The sequence below is a fragment of the Lepus europaeus genome, chromosome 14 (assembly GCF_033115175.1).
Source record: "Lepus europaeus isolate LE1 chromosome 14, mLepTim1.pri, whole genome shotgun sequence".
Classification (NCBI taxonomy): Eukaryota; Metazoa; Chordata; class Mammalia; order Lagomorpha; family Leporidae; genus Lepus; species Lepus europaeus.
Window position 1 is genome coordinate 88,230,332 of NC_084840.1, and position 21,931 is coordinate 88,252,262.

Genomic DNA, 21,931 nt, shown 5'->3' on the forward strand with positions numbered 1-21,931 from the left:
AGTTCATTCTGAGGCTTATAACTCCATAAGCACACAGACCATTGTTATTCTACATCATTATTGCCTGTGACTTCCCAGAAAGGAAAAGTTGCCTCATATTAGCTAATTGTACAATTAATCATATAATTCAAGTACACCTGTACAAAGGCCCTTCAAAAGTTTTGGTAAAATATGGAGCTAAAAAATCCATTAATTTTGGTGCAAAAGATTTTGAAATGCATTTTTCTGTAATAGGCATTTTTCATGAACTTTTTGAAGATCCTGTTGCATGGTTTCTTTCATGTAAAACAATGTTCATCAATGAGACTGTAGGACTTATACAGTTACATTTGGTTATGCTCTTACAGAATAATCTCATGTCCAAATGACTAAGGAAGCAGGCAATTTGCCTAGCAGTTAAAATTTTTGGTTGAAAGGCCTCAGCTCACATCACAGTGCCTGGGTTCATGTACCACCTTCAGCTCCTGATTCCAGCTTCCTTCAAATACAGAATGCATCTATTCAACAACAATCAAAGGCGGTGCTCTCATGTGACAAGTCAGTACTCTTCATGGAACAGGAGCTGGCTATCTGACATCAACTCACTTCCCCTTCCACCTGAGCAAATGGGAGGACAATATCCAGCTTCCACTACTAGTCACTATGGCCATGTGGCTGTCCTGTCCCCTCAGTGTCAGAGGAAGTAACATGACAACCCTAAGCCTAACTCCTCTTCTGAGTTCTTACAGGCTAGTGGGCAAGAGTATTGTGTTTAGATGAATGGGAAGATGAGTGCAACAAACTTGAGCTCAACATGGGGAGTTCTCATAAGTCATTCACTAACCCAGGTGAGCTAATCATTCTTAGGAGGTGCTAATTACCAGGACTCCTAGAGGACATTAAGAAGGACATCTCTCTTTGAGTACCTGAGAAAATTTCCCATGGTTCTTTTTAATTCTCTGAAGCTCATGGTCAGCCAACATGTCAACCCTGTTTCTTTCTTTTTTTTTTTTTTTATTTTTTTTGACAGGCAGAGTGGACAGTGAGAGAGAAACAGAGAGAAAGGTCTTCCTTTTGCCGTTGGTTCACCCTCCAATGGCCGCCGCGGTAGGCGCGCTGTGGCTGGCGCACCGCGCTGTTCTGATGGCAGGAGCCAGGTGCTTATCCTGGTCTCCCATGGGGTGCAGGGCCCAAGGACTTGGGCCATCCTCCACTGCACTCCCTGGCCACAGCAGAGAGCTGGCCTGGAAGAGGGGCAACCGGGACAGGATCGGTGCCCCGACCGGGACTAGAACCCAGTGTGCCGGCGCCGCAAGGCGGAGGATTAGCCTATTGAGCCGCGGCGCTGGCCTCAACCCTGTTTCTAGAGAGACACAGCATAAGGTGGTGACATGGGTGCTTCTTTAAAAATATAAATTCTTCTCTGTGATGAAAAATGTATTTTTCTTATCACTATACATATTTATTCACTGTAGGAAACTTAAGTAATGCAAAAAAGCACATAATCTCAAATTCACCATCTGGACATAAACATTGTTAACATTTTATTTAATATAGAAGCTCACCGTCACTTTGCGTGCTGACCATTTTGGCACAGAGCATCCAAGAAGTTGGGTCTCTATACTTTGTGTGGCTCCTATGGCAAAGAAGTGTTCTCTACCTTATCAGCTTCTGTAGAACTAGGCAGAGTGCTCATCACATCGTTAATCAATACCTTTTGTTGATGATGGCAAGCTCACAAGTGTTCATGACAAATACAGAGGAAAAAATTATATTGTGAACGTATTTATTCACAGGCATGTTGTTCAATCATGCATTCTGGTTTATTTAAATCTGAAAATGTCTTATTTTGTGTGAAAGGAGAGTCACCGGTCATGCTTCCATAAGAAGGAACCACAAACATGATTTCTAATGCTGTAGGCATACGTCCTTTAAAAATGTTGAAGGACAGAGCAGTGACAACAATTTTCTAAATTACAAACTCTCTTTCCAAATTATAGGTGGAAACTCAATTGTTTCCTGCAATGAAAGGCTCTCTAACATTGCTTCATGGTGAGGTGTTTAAGTCCTGTGATGATCCTGTGTGCTTCCACCTGTGTTGGTGTCCCGGCATCCTCACCAACATGACTCATTGTTGCCTACACTCTACCTTCTGGCCACATTAATATTGTGGACTTCTCTGAGTTTCCTATTCTTCCTCTCTCAATCACAAACTTTGGATTATGCTCTACTCTAGTTCTGAAATACTCTTTGAGTCCTATCTGCTAAATTCTCCTTATCCTGCAATCAGGGGAAGTCTTCTCAACCCCAATTCCTTTCTTGAACCTACCCCTCCTTTTGTCTTATGTTTTTTTTTTTCACTTAATAAAGAATATGAATGTTTATAAGTCAATATGCAAAATAGCTGCACACATCTGTTTTCACTTGAATAAAAAAATCACATTGTGACAAATTTTATAACCTTAACTTAAAATACAGGAATATTAACATTTACTAATGTATTTACATATTTTATTTACATCATCAACAAATCTGATGAAAAACAGCATGTTATTATTTTCACACAGCAGGTTTTGACCGGTCTTGAAAAACTGGTCCATGAAATCTGCCCTGCACGTAGTTAGAAAACATACGTGAGCCCCTTCAGACTCCGGGGCACCTATTCACATAAAGAACTGCAAAGTACTGCAACAGAGCAAACAGGAGCGGCTGTGTCTGCTCTTCAGGGACTACAAAACGGCCTTGTTCCAAAATAGGAAAATCCTTGTGGGATTTTTTTTAGCATGTATGTTTTTCACATCAAAATTACTTAATTGAACATTAAACATCTAATAAAAAGTTATAAATATCCCTACCACATATGATATTATGCACTTCATGATTTGAAACAGCTACAAACTCGTTCCTAGAGAATACCCTTGTGAGGTAGGGCCAGTAGTTAAACCCATTTTACAAAAGAGGAAAATGAGATGTGATGATTTGCTAGTGAAGTGGCTGAAGTTAAATTTAATGTTTTTCCCTTAAAAAAACACCTTCTTATCCGCCTTCCTGACTTCTTTTACAAGTGAAAAGGTCTATTTTGAGTGCTGGGGGGGGGGGGGGAGTATGTAATTGAGGTATATCTCAGAGAGCAAAGGAAAGTACCATCTATGTTGGATATTTAATTTTTTTTTTTTAATGAGGATGATGGGTTACCTGAATGCATCTACCTAACCAATGGAAGTTACTAACAGAGGACTGCAAAATTCTTCAGCAAAACAGTATTTTCCACATTTCAATTTTTCCTGAGGTTCCAACACTGTGTATGTTTTCTCAAAGTAAACGTGAATTATAGTCATGATGACAAGCCAAAAGCTCTTTAATCCAGTGAGTCTTATTGCTCTAAATCTCATTTAATTTGATATATATTTCCATCCTCTGAGCATTAGATAAGTTAATAAAGCATTACAAAAATAAATTAAAAAAAAAACTAAATGAGACCTCCTTTCAGGCTCTTCTTTGCACAGGTGTTTCTGTAAACACTTTTAAACCGGTTTCTTAAAATTCCAAATTATTCAAGTATTTCTTTAAACTTATGGCTTCATATATTAGTAAAAACTGAAGCAAATATGTAAAATCTTTAAATCCCCATCCGTAATTCTATGAAATCATTTACAAAAGCTACTTGCCTTTTTTAAAGCCTTCACAATACTGTTTCTTAAGAACTAGAGTTCCATTACTATCATTATTACTTGCGTTGCAAGTCTCTGAGATTTCTGAGTATTTAACTCCTAATTTCTCCTGAATTCTCCTTTTCCTTGATCCCATTTTCTCCCTTCCATCATTCCATCTTTGACATCCTGTGTTACAAACTCACAGTTAAAATAAACAGTAGGGCTACCCAATAGACTCATTTTTATAAGAAATTAAATTAAAGGCATGGCAGTCTTTCTTCACTTCAAAAGCTAAATACAAGGCCAAATTCCATTTCAGTACAGTTCCTTAAGTGTGCTCCTAATGGAAAAAAGCCCAGCTGCTACAATATAAACATACCAGCAAAGGAGATCCAAAGACGTGCCAATCAAATACAAGCAAGCGTAATTCTCTTAAATTGTATGCATGTGGAATTGAATCATTTTAGTGATTCCAAGACATTACTGTTTCCATTCAGTTTAAAGTTGTATAAGATGCAGATTCATATTGGGTATATGCAGCAAACGGCTTCAATTTTTTGTTTTAATTTTTTTCTAAATTCCACTAACACTCATGTTTATTATTTCAATTATTGTGCTTTCAATACAATGACAGAGCTGCACATCAGGATCCATACTTCCAGTGTCCCTGGATCCATTTTTATAAGATGGATCTTTACAGATTCGAGACCATCCACTTGGCTTCTCCTTTATTTGCTGAAGACGTGTAATAATTGGATCGATGTCTCTTGTCTGAGTGGCAACATCAGAGGCACAAACTTGCCCTATTTGGATGAGCAAAGACATTATATCCTCATAAAGTGGAGGAAATGCTCTACAAAAAGAGACCAAACTTGGCAGAGTTGGCATGAAAAAAGCATACCGCTTCGCCTGTGTTAAAACTGTTAGCAAAGTTCCCATGACATTGACAGCTAAACGAGCCACACTAAGTGACTTTGGTAATGCATACTGGATACATAAATGAGAAAGTAACTGGATGGCAAATATCTGTTTTTCAAGTTCTGGCTGTGCAATAAGCTCAGGAATAAAATCCAGACAGATATGCATAGATGGAATACCTGCGACTGTCAGAGGCAAAAGTTCACATGGATAACCCTGAAAGTGAACAAGCTTAGCAATGTTAGGATCTGCAATGTACATTTGGTGCAACAGACAACAGATAAGGCACTGAACTTCTCGAAGGTTACAGAGCAAATTGTCTTCTCCTTCTTCAGTTCCTTTACTTGGAGTGCTGGTGGTAATAACACTTTGAACATTCCTTAGCAAGCTGTCTGGATTCACACCCTTTGCTTTCTCCTCTTCAGTAGGTAAACAAATCTCTAAGAGAATCTGGACAGCTGCACTATCCTGAGCAGCCAATAATGCATTTTTCAATTCTTCCCTGGTAACTTTTGGGGCATCAGCCTGTCCAACTAAACCTATTGTATTATTCGGGGACGGCCTATCTTGCTCTGCTGTTTCCTTCGGATGAGCACTAAGGTAGGCTTTAGACGCAAGAAGATATCCATTCAACATGTGCAGAGTAATATCCATTAGTGGGGGGCATCTATGAACCCTCTGATCTCACCGTAGGACAATGAGAGGATCGATCATCAGGTCATTCTGAGTATACTTTTGCTGTCGTACAAACTTTATCGAAGGCTGAAGTGCATTAACTGTCATTACCCACAACCTTCTAGGCATCACAGTATTAAGAACCATCCATAATTTATTGACTGTTTGGAGAATTCTCCGTGGGACACCTGAATTCAATAGCTGATTCATGTTGGATGTTAATACTTCCGCATATGGTATAAGTTCACTAGCAGACAGTAGAGTCAAATGTTCTATAATCTGCATCACTTGTGTGTGACTTACTGGAACAGCTGAAAATGCTTCTTGGAGCTGTTTAGGAGAGTGGTTTTTGGCATTATTGGTCAGGAGCATTCGTCTTAACAAAGCATCAGTCCCTGTGATTTCTTCTTCACAGATCCAGTCATCCACAATACATAAATGTGGGTAGTTAGTTGCAAGAAGACGTAGTAAAGCTGAATGCAACCCTCCCAACTCCTGCTGCAGCCCTTGCGCCTGTCGAATAAGGAATTTGATAGGAATCTGATCCATCAAAGAAGAGGAATATGATTTGGGCTTCCTTTGCATGGCAGCTAAAGTCCTCGTGTTTGCCAGGAGAGCCTCTTCGTAAGACAGTATATAGTAGAGCACCAAAAGCTGTGCTGTGATACTGAAACGCTGAGGAAGGCGGAGGTTGTCCCCCCCCAATGACTCCTTGGAAAATATTGAGTATCTCCTGTTCTGTGACTGGCTGATTAGTGGCTTCTGGATTAGATTTAGATGCAGGAGTCAGTATAGAATTTATGTACACATCGATCAGAGGAAGTAACTGGGGATGGAGTGGAGTGGAGGTTTCACACAGCTGTCTATAAATCCAGTCTTTTATTGACACTTTGTGCTTGGTAAAGGAACGACTCCTGAGAAGCTGGTAAATACAATGGATAGGCAAAAACCCAGTGATGTTGGCACTCAGGTTACTCGTAACAGGGACTCGAACTGCATGAGCTGTAACAACCTGTTCAGGAAAAATTTCCTGTGTGAAGATAGTCTTCATTCTGCTCAAGGAGCTTGGCTTAATTACAATCTTCATCCCCAAAGTGGAACAGACTAAGTCAATGATGGCACTAAGCTGGTTGCTGTGAAAGTACATGGCCACCAACAATAACATCTCCCCAAACGAGGCAGACACACCTGAAGTGCTCTCAAAGTAAGCTTCTTCTTTTATCATCCAACTTAGCCACACCACCATTAGTTGCTCCTGCTCAGGTGTACTGACAAGTGTGGAAAAGGCCAGCAGCATACAAAAGGAAAGTGAAACAAAGCGAACCCCAGCTGGTGTAGCAGGAGGACGGCTGGTCATCAACTGGAGTAACTGTTCAGCTTCCTCCTCAGTCGGTTTGAGTCCAGCGATCCCCATCAAAGCACAGTACAGACGTAAGAGTGCACTGGCTTTCACAACATGCTCTTCTTTCAGTCCTGAATACACAGACACATTGGGCTCCATGTCCACATCAGCTTCCTCCACAATGCGGGTACTTCTTACTGTGGGAAGAATGCCCATCAGCTCCAGAAGCAGCTGCCTTCTCATCTGCCAAAGGACAGAACTACTGGTCTCCTTCTTTCTCTGCTGTCCATTTCGGATAAAAGTTCCAAACCAAGTCCAGACTTTCGCATTTGTTCCAAGAAGCAAACCACTAACAAAACAAACCAAGTCACTCACTCCATCTTCACATGCTTCATTTTTAGTATGATCCAATGTCAAAGCCACTCCAAGACCTGGCAAGTGACACTCTTCTACCACCATGCCGCGGACCTTGAGAGCCTGAGAAGGATTCATTTTACATAAGAAGCGTAAAAGGCATCTGTCCTGCGCCTTCCTCCGAGACTTTCTTCATCTTGTCGTTCTCCATTTTTGATCAGGCCTCTACAAACTTCATTAAAACTATCAGGAACATTGGCCACCAAAAGACATAAGAACCAGGCACCATTTCTAACATGTAGCAAGGCCTCAGCTACATCCACTATGGGAAGTAAGGAAGGGAGTTCTGCTTGTAAAATACAAAGTACATCTGCAGCTTCCTCCAAATACACTGGACTCTCAAAGAGCTCAGAAGACTTGAAAAAAAATTCTCCATTGGATTCAGATACCTTGTTCATGATTGCCAACAGCTCACTAAGCACGAGACGCAATCGCCGAGGTGAATCACTGTGTTCAAACTCTAATGTCAGTCCATGCTGAAGCTGGGAAACCAGGATGCTCTCTCCACTGCCTCCTCCAAGTTTATGCCTAAGCTGTTGCTCCTTGCTGGCATCCTGCTCCAAAGCGTGGAAGTCCACCGACAGCAACGCAACGATGGAGTTGACGGCTTCCACTCCAGACAGAAGGCGGAGGATAAGCTTTTTATCTTGAGCCCAGCTCTGGCTCTGGTCAGCAGGAGCACAAAGCGCCATCCGTACCAAACAGGGCAGGAGAAGTCTTAGTTCCGGATCACTTAAAGACGCCAGGCGCACCACATCCACCTTCTGCATTGCCTCGAAAGCGAATGGGCTGACAAACTGAAGGCTTGCACACTCGGTCATCATCACTGTGGATCCTCTCAATTGGCAACGTTCCGGACACAAAGACAAGGCTTTTTCTGTCTGCCTCTCTTCCTACTGCCACCTGAAGATCTACCCTCCAGCCTCACGGGACCCCACTGGGATTCTGCGTCCTACAGGCAGCCGCGGCAGAAATCGAGAGCGCGGTCCGAAGTTGGGCCTAGGCGGTAATCCGAATCCACACACCCTAGCTGTGCCCGACCCGCTCTGGGCACCAAGAGCTCAACCGGGCGGTGGGCAAGACCGGGGGCAGGACGGGAACACCGCACCAGGGCAGAACCCAGACTGGACGAAGGCAAAAGCCGAGGAGACTTTTTCAACCTGCGCCCAGCTCCTTCATTCATCTCCAGCGTCTGGCTCCCGTCGGCCACCGTACTGGACTGAAAGGAAGAGTAGCTGCAAGAGGAAACCCAGAGACGACGGCGCCCGGGCGCCGGTCGTCTTATGTTTCTTTGTGAGATGATCATTCCTATTGAATTCTGCAAGAGTACAGCCTGGATTCTCGCCGTCATTTTATAAGGTACTGTCACAGAGTCTAGAATAAAGTAACACATGAGATTTGCTAAATAAATAAACCAAAGATTGCCATGCATCAACTATTACACTTCTTTCTTTTCCTTTCATTTCATGATATGCTTGTGGTTGTTGCATAAACTAGGCAAAAGTCTTCTCAAGCCTTGGGATTTATTCTGTTCTCATTTGTGGATTGTTCCTAAACCTCTGCTTCATGTTTAGGAAAGGACTCCTTATCATTTTCTCACATGCATTGAACTTCCTCAGCTAACTTAGGTTGGCTACTTGAAACATCATTTCCTAGTTCAAAGAACACAATGAAATATACTGTGTACTGAGAGTGCTGATTTATGTGCCAAAGATAAGGAACCTTTAATCCTGTGTTTTTATGTAAGTCTATTAAGTGGAGTAATTCTATTATTTTGAAGGTCTCAATTTCCCATTTGCAAAATAAGTGATTGAATTATGTCTAGTCTTAAAGGTTCTGAAGAGAAGTAATTCTGAAGTAAAATTAGCAAGTCTTTCATAGCATACAGTTAGAAATACAGAATGCTAAATCATGATTTGGATGTATTTTGCATTCTGTAAACCTGAGGAATGAATCATATTAGTAAAAGTGGCAAAGTAAAAGAAATGTAATCTGAGTTGCAAGTAGAAATGACTAAAGAAAAGAGAAAGTGATTGACATATAATTGAAAGATGACAGTATTTCAGGCCTCAAAAGCATTTTCATTCATGCCCAAGTTCTGCTTCTCTGATAATCTTGATTCTTCTTTTGTGTCTGAGCTGCAAATTCAGACTCACTCACCTCTGGTAACAAACTGTTTGCAACAGTTCCAAGATTGCTGTCCAGATTCTTCCCCAATCATAAGTTGTGAGCGTCATTCTGACTGAGCCAAAGAGAAGCAGCTGCCCACCCCTAAAACAGTCAATTTCATCAGTCCTGGATCAGAGCAAGGACAGGGTTTGATGAGCCTAGATCTGAGCACAGACCTACTAAAAGGTGTAGTTATTCTGAAAACAAACATGTTTTGAAGGGTGCAAGACAATAAAGCAAATGTCAGTGGTCTTACTAAAAAAAAAAAGGAGGAGGGAGTGATATTTAATATGTGGACTCAACATAATTATCATAGTGTGTAGGTCTTAGAAAACTATGTCTTCATTTATAGGGGAATAACGACTATGAATAAATTCACGTCTCTAATTGACACCTTAATTTCTTACATGTATGTTGTAACTCACACAAAGATCTGCAGCTGGTTCTAAAACTTTTCATTTAGGTGTTTCATATTAATGCAACTCAACATAGATATAAAAAAGCACACAGACCCTTCTCCAGTAATCCCGACTTGCAGGATATTCTATGGCCCTCAGAGATACCACTTTTAACTCAGACTTGGAAACTCAGAATCAACTTTGATTTCCCCAACTTATTCCATAGGCTTGGAGTTACTAAATTCTTCTGACTCTGGCTTTCACCTAGAAAGATGAAAATGAGTCACAGGAAAGACATAAACATGATCAATTTTGTTTATATTCCCCTAAGACATGTTCATCTTCCTTGTATTAGAATCTCAAGAACTTACCTAAACAGTCCATGCAGAGTATGCCCAGCACTATTTTTTTGATGACAAGGGCAAGGTTGATTATGACAGGTGATTATTTCATTGATGGCTTCTTCCCTTGTCATGTACCATAAGTCCTGCTTTCTAGAAGACTATGGCGAAATACGTCCCTGGTTCTCAGAAGGAATGAAATTGCTTTACATATTGTTGATCAAGAGAACTAAGATAGATGAGTTTTAGTGCCATTTGTCACTATCCAAACACTAGATGGATGAGTTTAAGTGCCATTTGTCATACCCAAATTTTATTAGTTCCTTCTTCTAATATAAGTGGATGGTGATGAATTATAACCTCAAGATGACCTAATTTAATTTTGAAAGAAAATAAAAAATCTTAAAAAGAATATAAAGTTTTGAAATGTAAAGATAATGTATCTAAGAACAAGAAATCAGTTTATAACAAGCTCTTTCTAGGTATAATTAATGAGAGAAATTATGGAATGACCTAAATAAAATTGTATTTTGAATTTTCTAATTAGCTACCCTGTTACTTTCCTGGGAATTCTCTAATAAATCACAACAAACTTTGTGTGATAAAACAATAGAAATTTATTCTCACCGTCCTGGAAGGCAGAAGCACAAAATTAAGGCGTCAGCTTGGTTTATTCTCTTTGAGGACTTAGAAGGAGAATATTTTCCATACTTCTCTGCTAGCTTCTAGTGACTGTTGATAATTCTTGTTTTCTAATTTTTAATTAGTTTTGACATATTTAAGGTAATTTGTAGATGCAGTTGTATGAACATAAAGATATTCCTCCCTCTTTCCCTCCATACTCCCTTCTGCATCCTACTCTCCTTCCTTCTCCCTTTCTATCTGTTCTTTTTTGTTCTTTTAGTTTATGAAATAAAATATTATAAATTTACATTAGAGTAAAATAAGAAATTTTGCAAAGAAAAAGCAAAAAGACTAGTTTAATGAGAGTATAGACAATGGCTATAAATAATAATTGAATGGAAAAATGACAATTTCACCCATATACACTAATTTTAAAGTAGTCAAAGATCATTAAAACTATAATAATATAACATTCGTAACCATTGGTTTGAAAAAGTTATAAATTAAAGTTTTACAAAACTGTATTTTCTGCAATCTGATACTTTCTTTTTTCTTTCTTCCTTTCTTTTTTAAATTTTAGTTCGCACATATAAGGAAGAACACCTGGTATTTGTCTTTCTGAATCTGGCTTATTTCACTCAACACCATGTCCTCCAGTTACATGCATTATGCTCTGATATAGAATTTCATCCATTTTTATAGCTAAATAATATTCCATTGTATGTATATATGACATTTTCTTTATCCATTCCTCTGATGATGTATACCTTGTTTGGTTTAAATTTTTATCTATTGTGTAGTGTGCTGCTATAAACATGATAGTGTAGGTATCACTTTGATTCATTGTTTTCAAGTCTTTCGGGTATATACCCAGTAATGAGATTACTAAATCATATGGTAAGTCTATTTGTAGCTTTTTAAGAAATCCCAATAGTGTTTTCCACAGTGGCTGCACCAATTTACATTCTCACCAACAGTATAGATGTGTTCCCCTTTGTCCACATCCTTGTTAGTATTTATCATTTTCTACATTTTGGATTTTAGCCATTCTGACAGGGGTAAGGTGGTGTCTCACTGTGGTTTTGATTTGCATTTCCCTCACGGTTAGTGATGTTGAGCATTTTTTCATATGATCATTGGCTATTTGTAATTGTTTTTTGAGAACTGTCTACTGAAGTTCTGTGTCCATTTCTTGACTGGATTGGTTGCTTTTTTGTTATTGAGTTTTTAAATTTGAGATATATTTGGGATATTAATCTTTTGTGAGATAAGTGGTTTGCAAATATTTTTCCCATTCTCTTGGATGTCTCTTCACTCTATTGATCATTTTCTTTGCTTTGCAATGGCTGCTGAGTTTGATATAGTCCCATTTGTTTATTCTTGCTTTTGTTGCATGTGCTCTGGGGATTCTTATCCGAGAAGTCATTCCCTACACAAATGTCTTGGAGTGTTTCCCTTACTTTTTCTCACAGCATCTCCACAGTCTCAGGTATGAAACTTAAGCCTTTGATCCAAACTGAGTTGGATACAATGAGAGATATGGATCTCATTTCATTCTTCTGCATATATACATCTAGTTTTGACAGCACCATTTTTGAAGAGGTTATGTTTATTCCACTGTATGGTCTGAGCACTTCTGTCAAGAATCAGTTGGCTATATGTATGTGGATGAATTTCTAGGACCTCTATTCTGTCCAATTGATTTATGTATAGTGTTTTATGCTAGTATCTTGTGGAGAATCTTCGCATCTGTGTTCATGGATAGAAGTCTGTAGTTTTCTTTTTGTGTCATATCTTTGGTTTTGGTATCAAAGTTATGCTGGTCTCATAAAATGAGCTTGGCAGAGTTCCATCTTGTTCAATATTTTGGAATAGTTTGAAGAGGATTGGAGTTACTTCCTCTTTGAATGTTTTGTAGAATTAAATAGTAAAGCCAGCAGGTCCTGAACAATTCCTTGTAGGGTTGCTTTTGTTTACTGTTCAATCTCATTGTTCATTATGGGTCTTTTAGGGTTTCTGTATTTTCTTGATGTAATCTTGGTAGGTTATATGAATCCAGGAATTTATCCATTTCACCTAGATTTTCCACTTTATTAATATATCATTCTAAATAGTACTTTCTTATAATCATTTGTGTTTCAATGGTGTCAGTCTTAATGTCTCCTTTTTCATCTCTAATTTTTTTATTCAAGTTTTTCCTCTGGCTAGAGGTTTATCTATTTTGCTTATATTCTCAAAAAATCAACTTTTTGTTCTCTTGATCTTTTGTATTTTTTTAAGTTTTGGCCACTGAGTAGCTCTGTTGACTTACTTCCAGTTTACAGAATTGTACAAATCCAATTGCCTTCTCTTATAACACCACTTTCAATTCAAATTGACAGTTTTTCTGATGGTGTAACATTCTCAAAATCCTTGTAGATTCCCTGTGTATGTCAAAGGAATCCATGTCATTAGAAGTTCTCCAGATGGAACTCTATTCCTTGATCCTGCTGAGCCTGAATACATGATTCACAAGTTTATGCTTTTCAGTAAAATATTATCTACCTATACACTTGACATTTCCTCGAGAACATTCTTTCTCTCAATAGTGAATTTCTGAATCAAAGAATCATTTACCATTTGGAAAGGCTTAGAACCTCCCAAAATGCTAAGTCCCGAATGCCTTAAGGGCTGATTCTGAGGCCAGAGTGCTGTTTAGGACATCTGCCATTCTATGAGTCTGCTGTGTATCCCACTTCCCATGTTGGATTGTTCTCTCCCTTTTTTATTCTATCAGTTAGTATTAGCAGACACCAGTCTTGTTTATGTGATCCCTTTGACTCTTAGACCTATCAGTGTGATCAATTGTGAGCTGAAATTGATCACTTGGACTAGTGAGATGGCATTGGTAAATGCAACCTTGATGGGATTGCATTGAAATCCCCTGGCACGTTTCTAACTCCACCATTAGGGGCAAGTCCGATTGAGCATGTCCCAAACTGCACATCTCCTCCCTCTCTTTTTCCACTCTTAGATTTAACAGGGATCACTTTTCAGTTAAAATTTAAACACCTAAGAATAATTGTGTGTTAATTACAGAGTTCAACCAATAGTATTAACTAGAACAAAAAAATACTAAAAGGGATAAAGTATTAAATTGTACATCAACAGTCAGGACAAAGGCTGATCAAGTCACTGTTTCTCATAGTGTCCCTTTCACTTCAACAGCTTTCCTTTTTTGTGGTTGGTTAGTTGTCACTGATCAGGGAGACATATGATATTTGTCCCTTTGGGACTGGCTTAATTCACTCAGCATGATTTTTTCAAGATTCCACCATTTTGTTGCAAATGACTGGATTTCATTGTTTTTGACTACTGTATAGTATTCTATAGAGTACATGTCTCATGATTTCTTTATCCAGTCTACTGTTGATGGGCATTTGGGTTGATTCCAGGCCTTAGCTATTGTGAATTGAGCTGCAATAAACCATGAGAGTATTTTAGGCATGGAAAGCCAAGACACTTTGGAAAAAAAAAAAAAAACCTAAAGTAAATATTTCTGCGAGTGAGATCCCAGTAGAAAGAACGAGCCATCAAAGAAGGAGGTACCTTTCTCTGAAGGGAGGAGAGAACTTCCACTTTGACTATGACCTTGTCTAAATAAGATTAAAGTGGGCGAACTCAAGAGGCTTCCATAGCCTTGGAAACTCATGACAACAGCCTAGGGAGATTACTGACACCATAAACAAGAGTGTCAAATTGTTAAGTCAACAACAGGAGTCACTGTGCACTTACTCCTCATGTGGGATCTCTGTCCTTAATGTGTTTTCCAATGTGAATTAATGCTATAACTAGTGCTGAAACAGTATTTTACACTTTGTGTTTCTGTGTGGGTGCAAACTGATGAAATCTTTACTTAATATATACTGAATTGATCTTCTGTATATAAAGATAATTGAAAATGAATCTTGATGTGAATGGAATGGGAGAGGGAGCAGGATATGGGAGGGTTGCGGGTGGGAGGGAAGTTATGAGGGGGGGGAAGCCATTGTAATCCATATACTGTACTTCGGAAATTTATATTTACTAAATAAAAGTTTAAAAAAATGCTAAGTCCCGCTACCTTTTAACTTTATATTTCCATACTTGTATTACCGTTGCCTTGTATATTTTAGAGTAAAGATCAAAGAGAATCAGGCTGTACCCTATACATCTTGATTGGAAATATCCTAGGCTGAATAGACAAATTCATTGCTTACAAGTTCTCTCTATTCAACTTTAGAATGCCACTCAGGCATGTTTCTGTGGTTTCTTTTTCACAGGTTTCCAATAATATAATCCTCATTAACATTGAGGGCCTCAACAGAAACTGCTTTAACATTCACATTTCTACCAACAGTCTCTTCAGGGCAATGTAAGCATTTCTATCATCCCCCTCAAAACTCTTCTAGCCCAAAATCATTGCTCAATTCACACTACTTTCATCTTGTGAGGTATTAGTGACAGCAGCATACCATTTTGAGTAACAGAATCTGTGTTCTCTTACTAAAGATACAAATAATCACAACTTGTTTGAGGCTTAAAACAATATAATACCTCCACAGTGCTGGAGGTATCAAGAGCAAAATAAATGTATGAGGAGGTTAGTTCCTTCCAGAGACATATAATTCATTTCATGTCTCCTAAACAAAGAAGGGTACAGATGGTGGGAATTAAATAACTGAAATTGTATTTCTCTTGTATGTATCAAGTCTATAGTGAGTGGTTTGGGTAGGTGGAGCAGTTTGCTGTACACAGTTATTTAGAGACTCAAGTTCTTCGCATGGTATTATTAAGCCACATTTTAAGTAAAGGTTCTCATGCTATGTAGCTCTCTTCTTTTGCAGCCTACTAAGCCTACGGATGACTCAAAAATTAGAATACATTATTAAAGGAGGGGCTGGCTTTGTGACATAGTGGATAAGGCCACCACCTGCATTGCCAGCATCCCATGTGGGCATCGATTTGAGTCCTCGCTGCTCCACTTCTGATCCAGTTCTCTGCTGTTGCACCAGGGAAAACAGCAGAAGATGGCACAAATTCTTGGGCCCCTGCATTCCCATGGGAGACCCAGAAGAAGCTCCTGGCTCCTGACGTTAGCTCCTGGCAACAGCCCCGTCCTGGCTATTGTTGTCCTTTGGGGAGTGAACCAACGGATAGAAGACTCTCTCTCTCTCTCTCTCCCTCTGTAACTCTGCCTTTCAAATAAATTTTTAAAAGAATAAATTATTAAAGGAAATTCTATGAATATGAAAATAGCTTTCAAATATAAAAATATTTGTTAAATTTGTTAATTATAGTACAACGGTGTATGTTTATTTGGACAATATTTTTTTTTATTTATTTTTGACAGGCAGAGTGGACAGTTAGAGAGAGAGAGACAGAGAGAAAGGTCTTCCTTTGCCGTTGGTTCACCCTCTAATGGCCGCCGTGGTAGCGCTGCGGCCGGCGCACCGCACTGTTCCGATGGCAGGAGCCAGGTGCTTCTCCTGGTCTCCCATGGGGTGCAGGGCCCAAACACTTGGGCCATCCTCCACTGCACTCCCTGGCCACAACAGAGAGCTGGCCTGGAAGAGGGGCAACCGGGACAGGATCGGTGCCCCGACCGGGACTAGAACCCGGTGTGCCGGCGCCGCAAGGCGGAGGATTAGCCTATTGAGCCACGGCGCCGGCCTATTTGGACAATATTTAAAACAACCTAGAGGAGGATCTAATGATCACCATCATTTGAAGTAGTGATGAGCATAAAAATATGCACTCATTGTTATGTGCTTCCTGGATCATGTCTAAAGAAAATGACAAATTTTTAGAAAAAATTTGTGGATGTTCTTTTCCCTTTTGGTATAGAACATAGGCATAGAACATATAGAACATAGGTGACCTGTGTCTAAACCTATAAAGAATCAGTCTTCAGTGCAAAAACTCAGCCTGCGTTCCTATGAACTGCTAATAAAAAAGGAACCATCACTTTTTTATCACAAATTTAAAAAACCAAAACTCTGCCATTCAGGTGCACATATGAATAGGTACACATTCATTCTCCCCATTTTACTGGCCTGAAATGGAATATGGTCAGTGTGAGTAGTCATATTCCCAACTAAAAGGAAAGTTTAACTACTCACAGAGTCTGGGGAGAATGCATACTGTGGAAGTTGGCAGTTTTATTCACAGTATTTACCAACCTCATAACCAGGTCTTCATATTCCTTGGGTAGAAGAAATAATAGGCTGGCCATCCCTCAAGCCCCCCTGCCTTAATCATACTTCCCACCTTCTCCACAGACTCTAACTAGCCTGAGAAAATTTGACATTTTGCAAGACACACAAGTATCTATAACCAGAAGAGTGTAGCCTTGCCTCTGCTCAGAATCTGGGTCTCTGTTGGTATAACAAAGAAAAAAAAAATCTGAGAACCAGCAAAATGTCTTAGAATAGCAAAGATTCTTCTGCTCTGCACATTCAGAAGGGCAGCTGACAGCTTCTCAGTTGCAGCCATTTTATTCTACCTATCACCCCATTAAACCCAGTTAGGATCCCTGAAGCCAGGAAGAAGCAGGGTGCACAGGGAGATGTTAAGCTTGGCTGTGCAGGTGTTGTCTTGGAGGTCCTCAAGGGGCTGCTAAGGGGAGATTTTTAGTAGACAGCAGAACATGTCTCTGTGGATCTCCAAGCAGAGGTTTAAGTGAAAGCTTTAAATGTTAAAACTATGAGCCTAGACCTACTTACAAAAGTTCAGAGAGAAAAAATGATGCTCCAAAGAGTTTGCTGTAAGAGAATGAGAGACTTCTTAAGGCAGAGATCTAGGGAACATCATTATTATTCCAGAAACTGCTTGACTGCAGAAAAATAATACGTCTAGAAAGACAAGAACTGAAAAATGCCAACATTATTTAAGGATTGAATTGGCCATTGAGACAAGACAGATTTCAATAGGAGAAAGTTTAGGATTTGACAAATCCAAGGCAAGGCAGAGAAAGTATTTATCATCAGTGAGGTACTCTTTCTAGAAATGCTTTTCTTTTCTTTCTTTCTTTCTTTCTTTCTTTCTTTTTTTTTTTTTTTTTTTTTGACAGGCGGAGTGGACAGTGAGAGAGAGAGAGGTCTTCCTTTGCCGTTGGTTCACCCCCAACCGCCGCTGTGGCTGGTGTGCTGCAGCCAGCGCACCGCGCTGATCCGAAGCCAGGAGCCAGGTGCTTCTGGTCTCCCATGCGGGTGCAGGGCCCAAGGACTTGGGCCATCCTGCACTGTACTCCCAGGCCACAGCAGAGAGCTAGACTGGAAGAGGAGCGACCGAGTCAGAATCCGGCACCCTGACTGGAACTAGAACCTGTTGTGCCAGTGCCGCAGGTGGAGGATTAGCCTATTGAGCCACAGCTCTGGCCTAGAAATGCATTTCTAAAAACTACTTCCCTTTGTGGGAGCAGTATGTGCAACGTGTCGGAATATTTTAGATTGTGCCAGTGATTGTGGGTGCTACTTTAATTTAGAAGACCAACTTAGTGAATCTGGATGCTGTACAGGGGGTGGAACAGCATTAGACAAAATACAGAACCAACTTCATCCAGCATAAGTTTCTATTATACACTGTTGCACACTCATGGTTGTGAAAAATTGACATTTGATCCTGCCTAACTTTACATAAAACGCTTACACATTTTGACTGATTTGACTACATGCAATATCTGGTAGAAACCCAATCAATGTGCAACTTCAGAGTAGGTGGTAGCTGGTTCAGAAATTTACTTAAAATGCCTCACATTTCAGGAAAAGCAGCTTATAGAAAAAATTGTTCATGGTGGCATTGAAGGACACAATACAACTCATTTGTATCTCATTACTACATATTTGTTGGTAAATCTCATCTTACAGTGATTTCATATATTGTATATAAGCATCTGAGTTCACACCAATATCTTCAGTACAGCTGTGTCATAGTATTTTAAATACTGAACCCATATGATGGCAAATTTCTTTTATTTTTTCTTTACTTCATACTTAGTACCATGTGTTGATTTTAAAATATTATTTGTAGAGTTGCATAATATTTTCATTCTATTTTACAAAACCATAAAGTGGTGTTTTGAGTATCACATGCATCATTAAAAATTGCTCTTCCAAGGATCTCCTGCCTCCTAGATTCACTCCCTGAGTCCAAGCCCTTTTCTGAGACCACTCCATACTGAGTCTAGGGTCTGAGTCCTGGAGTAGCTTATTTTTTTTAAAAAAAAGAGAATTATTTATTTATTTGAAAGGCAGCATCGCAGAGGCAGAGAAAGAAAAAGAGAAAGAAAGAGAAAGAGGCAGAGACAGAGAGAGAGAGAGAGAGAAAGAGAGAGAGAGAGGGAGAGAGAGACTCTTCTATCCACTGGATCACTCCCCAAATGTCTGCAACAGGAGCCAAGAGCTTCATCTGCATTCTCCATGTGGATGGCAGGGCCCAAAGAATTGAGTCATCTGCTACTTTTTCAGGAGCATTAGTAGGGAGTTGGATCAGTAGTGGAGCAGCCAGGACTTGAATCAGTGCCCATATGGGATGCTGGCACTGCAGGCAGCAGCTTAATCTGCTATATCATAGCACTGGACCCTCTATCTCAATTATTTTGCCACTAGTTTCATATTGAGTAAATTATGTAATTTTAATGTAACTTAGAAATGAAGCAAACTTAGGAGAATCAATGGACATTTTACTTCATAACAGTAAAGGCATAATCACCAGTGGTCAGCATGTCTCTAAGGGAAAGCCAATGGGATTGTTCATCTCATGCTTTTGAGACATATTCATTATCAAACCCACCCCTAAACACTAGGAGTGCTGAACTAGCTTTGTTTTCTTTTCCTTTTTCTTCTTGTCTTTTTTATTTTTTTTAAGATTTTATTTATTTATTTTAAAGGTAAAGTTACAGACAGAGAGGGAGAGAGAGAGAGAGAGAGAGAGAGAGAGAGAGAGAAAGGTTTTCCTTCCATTGGTTCCACTCCCCAAATGGCCGCAACAGCCGGAGCTATGCTGATCCAAAGCCAGGAGCCAGGTGCTTCCTCCTGATCTCCCATGCAGGTGCAGGGGCCCAAGGACCTGGGCCATCCTCTACTGGTTTCCCAGGCTATAGCAGAGAGCTGGACTGGAAGAGGAGCAACCAGGACTAGAACCGGCGCCCATATGGGATGCCAGTGCTGCAGGCAAAGGATTAACCTAGTGCACCCCGACCCCTCCCCTCCCCTCCCCACCCCTCCCCTCCCTTCCTTTCCCCTCTCCTCCCCTCCCCTCTCTTCCCTTTTTCTCCCCTCCCTTCTCTTTTTCTCCCTTCCCTTCCCTTTCCTTCCCTTTTCTTCTCTTTCTTTCTTTTTCTTCTCTTCATTCTTTCCCTTCCTTCTCTTTCATTCTTTTCCTTCCTTCCTTCAGTGTTTTATTTATTTGAAAGGTAGAGTTAGAGAGAGGGTGGGAGAGAGAGAGAGAGAGAAAGGGAGGGAGAGAGGGAAAAGGAGAGAGAGAGAGAGAGAGAGAGAATGAATGAGTGAGCTTCCACCCAGGGCTGGGCCAGGCCAAAGGCAGGAGCCAGGGGCTCTTCTTCCAAGCATCTCATACGGGTGCAGGGACCCAAGCACTTGGGCAATATTTCACTGCTTTCTTAGGCACATTAGCAGGGAGCTGGATTCGACGTGCAGCAGCCAAGACTTGAACCAGCACCCAATGGGATGCCAGCATTGTGGAAAGCTTAACTCAATGCTCTGTAGCTACTGCATTACTTTCAAAGTGAGTGTTTTTCCCTAAAGTAATTCCCTATTGGTATATTTGGTTTTATAGTCATTTTACTCAGCTCCTGATGTTACTCTGACTTGCTTGACCACATGTCTAAACTATACTGACTCAAAAAAGTGCCTTTGGGTAGAGATAACCACAAGACACACAATAGAAAGTTGGAGATTTTGCATAGTCAGAAAGACTTTTCCTATTTGGGAAATGTTTTCCTTGTAACATAGATGTGCTTGTGAATGCTTCAGAATTTCTTCTCTTGAATACATGTTGAGGCAATTGAATTTTTAAACAAAACGGTTATATCCTGGATTTAGCTCTACTGACTGAACCTGAAAGAGTGGCAATCTTGTCTTTTGTAAATATGCTTTAATATTTTCCTGGAATTTTCCATGCGAGCTGGGATCTCAGAGTTAGTGCAGACTTTGACATGTAAATGAAAAAAAAAAATGCCTTGGAGTAAAAACAAAAAACTTACATATGTACGATGTGTATGCTATCTCAGTTTGGGTCTCCTACATTTGTTTCAGGGACTCACACATTGCATTCATCACTTGCTGCTTCCTAAGATGTGCGAAAGCAGGAAGCTAGAGTCAGTCACTCCAGTCACTCCAATATGCAATGAGATGTCCCAACTGTTGTTTTATCCACTGTGCCAAACATCATGCAGTCCAAAGGATCAATGGTGTTGGTTAGAGGGGAGAAATAGAAAAGGCAAATGCTAAATTCCTTTCAGAAGAGAGTTTTCTTAAGAGTAATGTTCAAAGGCCAGCGCCGTGGCTCAATAGGCTAATCTTCCGCCTGCGGTGCCGGCACACCAGGTTCTAGTCCCAGTAGGGGCACCAGATTCTGTCCTGGTTGCCCCTCTCCCAGGCCAGCTCTCTGCTGTGGCCAGGGAGTGCAGTAGAGGATGGCCCAAGTACTTGGGCCCTGCACCCCATGGGAGACCAGGAGAAGCACCTGGCTCCTGCCTTCGGATCAGTGTGACGCGCACTGGCCACAGCGTGCCGGCCGTGGTGGTCACTGGAGGGTGAACCAATGGCAAAGGAAGACCTCTCTCTCTGTCTCTCTCTCTCACTGTCCACTCTGCCTGTCAAAAAAATAAAAAATAAAAAAAGAGTACTATTCGAGAGTTCTTGATGGCAACTCGGGTGAAAAGAGATAACTGAAATGATGTGAGCTTATGATAACAGAAGTCAGTCCTTTCAACTCTCCTGGTGGGCTGTGCCCTGGTGGGTGTGCTTTCATGTCCTACTAAATTGTATCCTATCTCTTCTTCATGTCAAGGATTCTCTTTGGGACATCTTTCCTCTTCAGTATATGAACATAATCAGACACCCCCTCAACAAAAATGCAACAAAACAAAAATAACAGGAAAATAAATCTAAAACCTCCCATAAAAAGTATCTTGATTATAACCCACAGTTAAGTTTAACCCAGTTTCTTTATTTGCATCCCAGAATCTAAAAAGCTGAAGTTTAGTTAAATCTAAACTTTCACATCGTGCCTTCTCACTTTCCACCCACCCTTAGAGCTACTGCAACTTGTCTTGCAGGTCTAGAGAGGACATAATAACTGCTCATGTGACCTCACCAATGAATTTTCTCTTTATTTAAATATGCTGTTTTTGGCTGCATGTCTGTGGTGATACTC

The 21,931-nt window shown here is 40.2% G+C and overlaps 1 protein-coding gene and 1 long non-coding RNA gene across 4 annotated transcripts in view; both read right to left on the reverse strand.

Annotated features, from left to right (window-relative positions):
• Nucleotides 1-21,931, reverse strand: part of LOC133773908 (uncharacterized) — a 151,333-nt gene that overhangs the window by 41,767 nt on the left and 87,635 nt on the right. The window lies entirely within an intron of this gene.
• Nucleotides 2,398-8,230, reverse strand: LOC133773622 (integrator complex subunit 2-like). The gene is given in 4 exon segments (XM_062211094.1): nt 2,398-5,927; nt 5,929-7,077; nt 7,080-7,884; nt 8,090-8,230. Coding segments are annotated over 3 exon segments (3,597 nt in total). The 5' UTR covers nt 7,806-7,884; nt 8,090-8,230; the 3' UTR covers nt 2,398-4,205.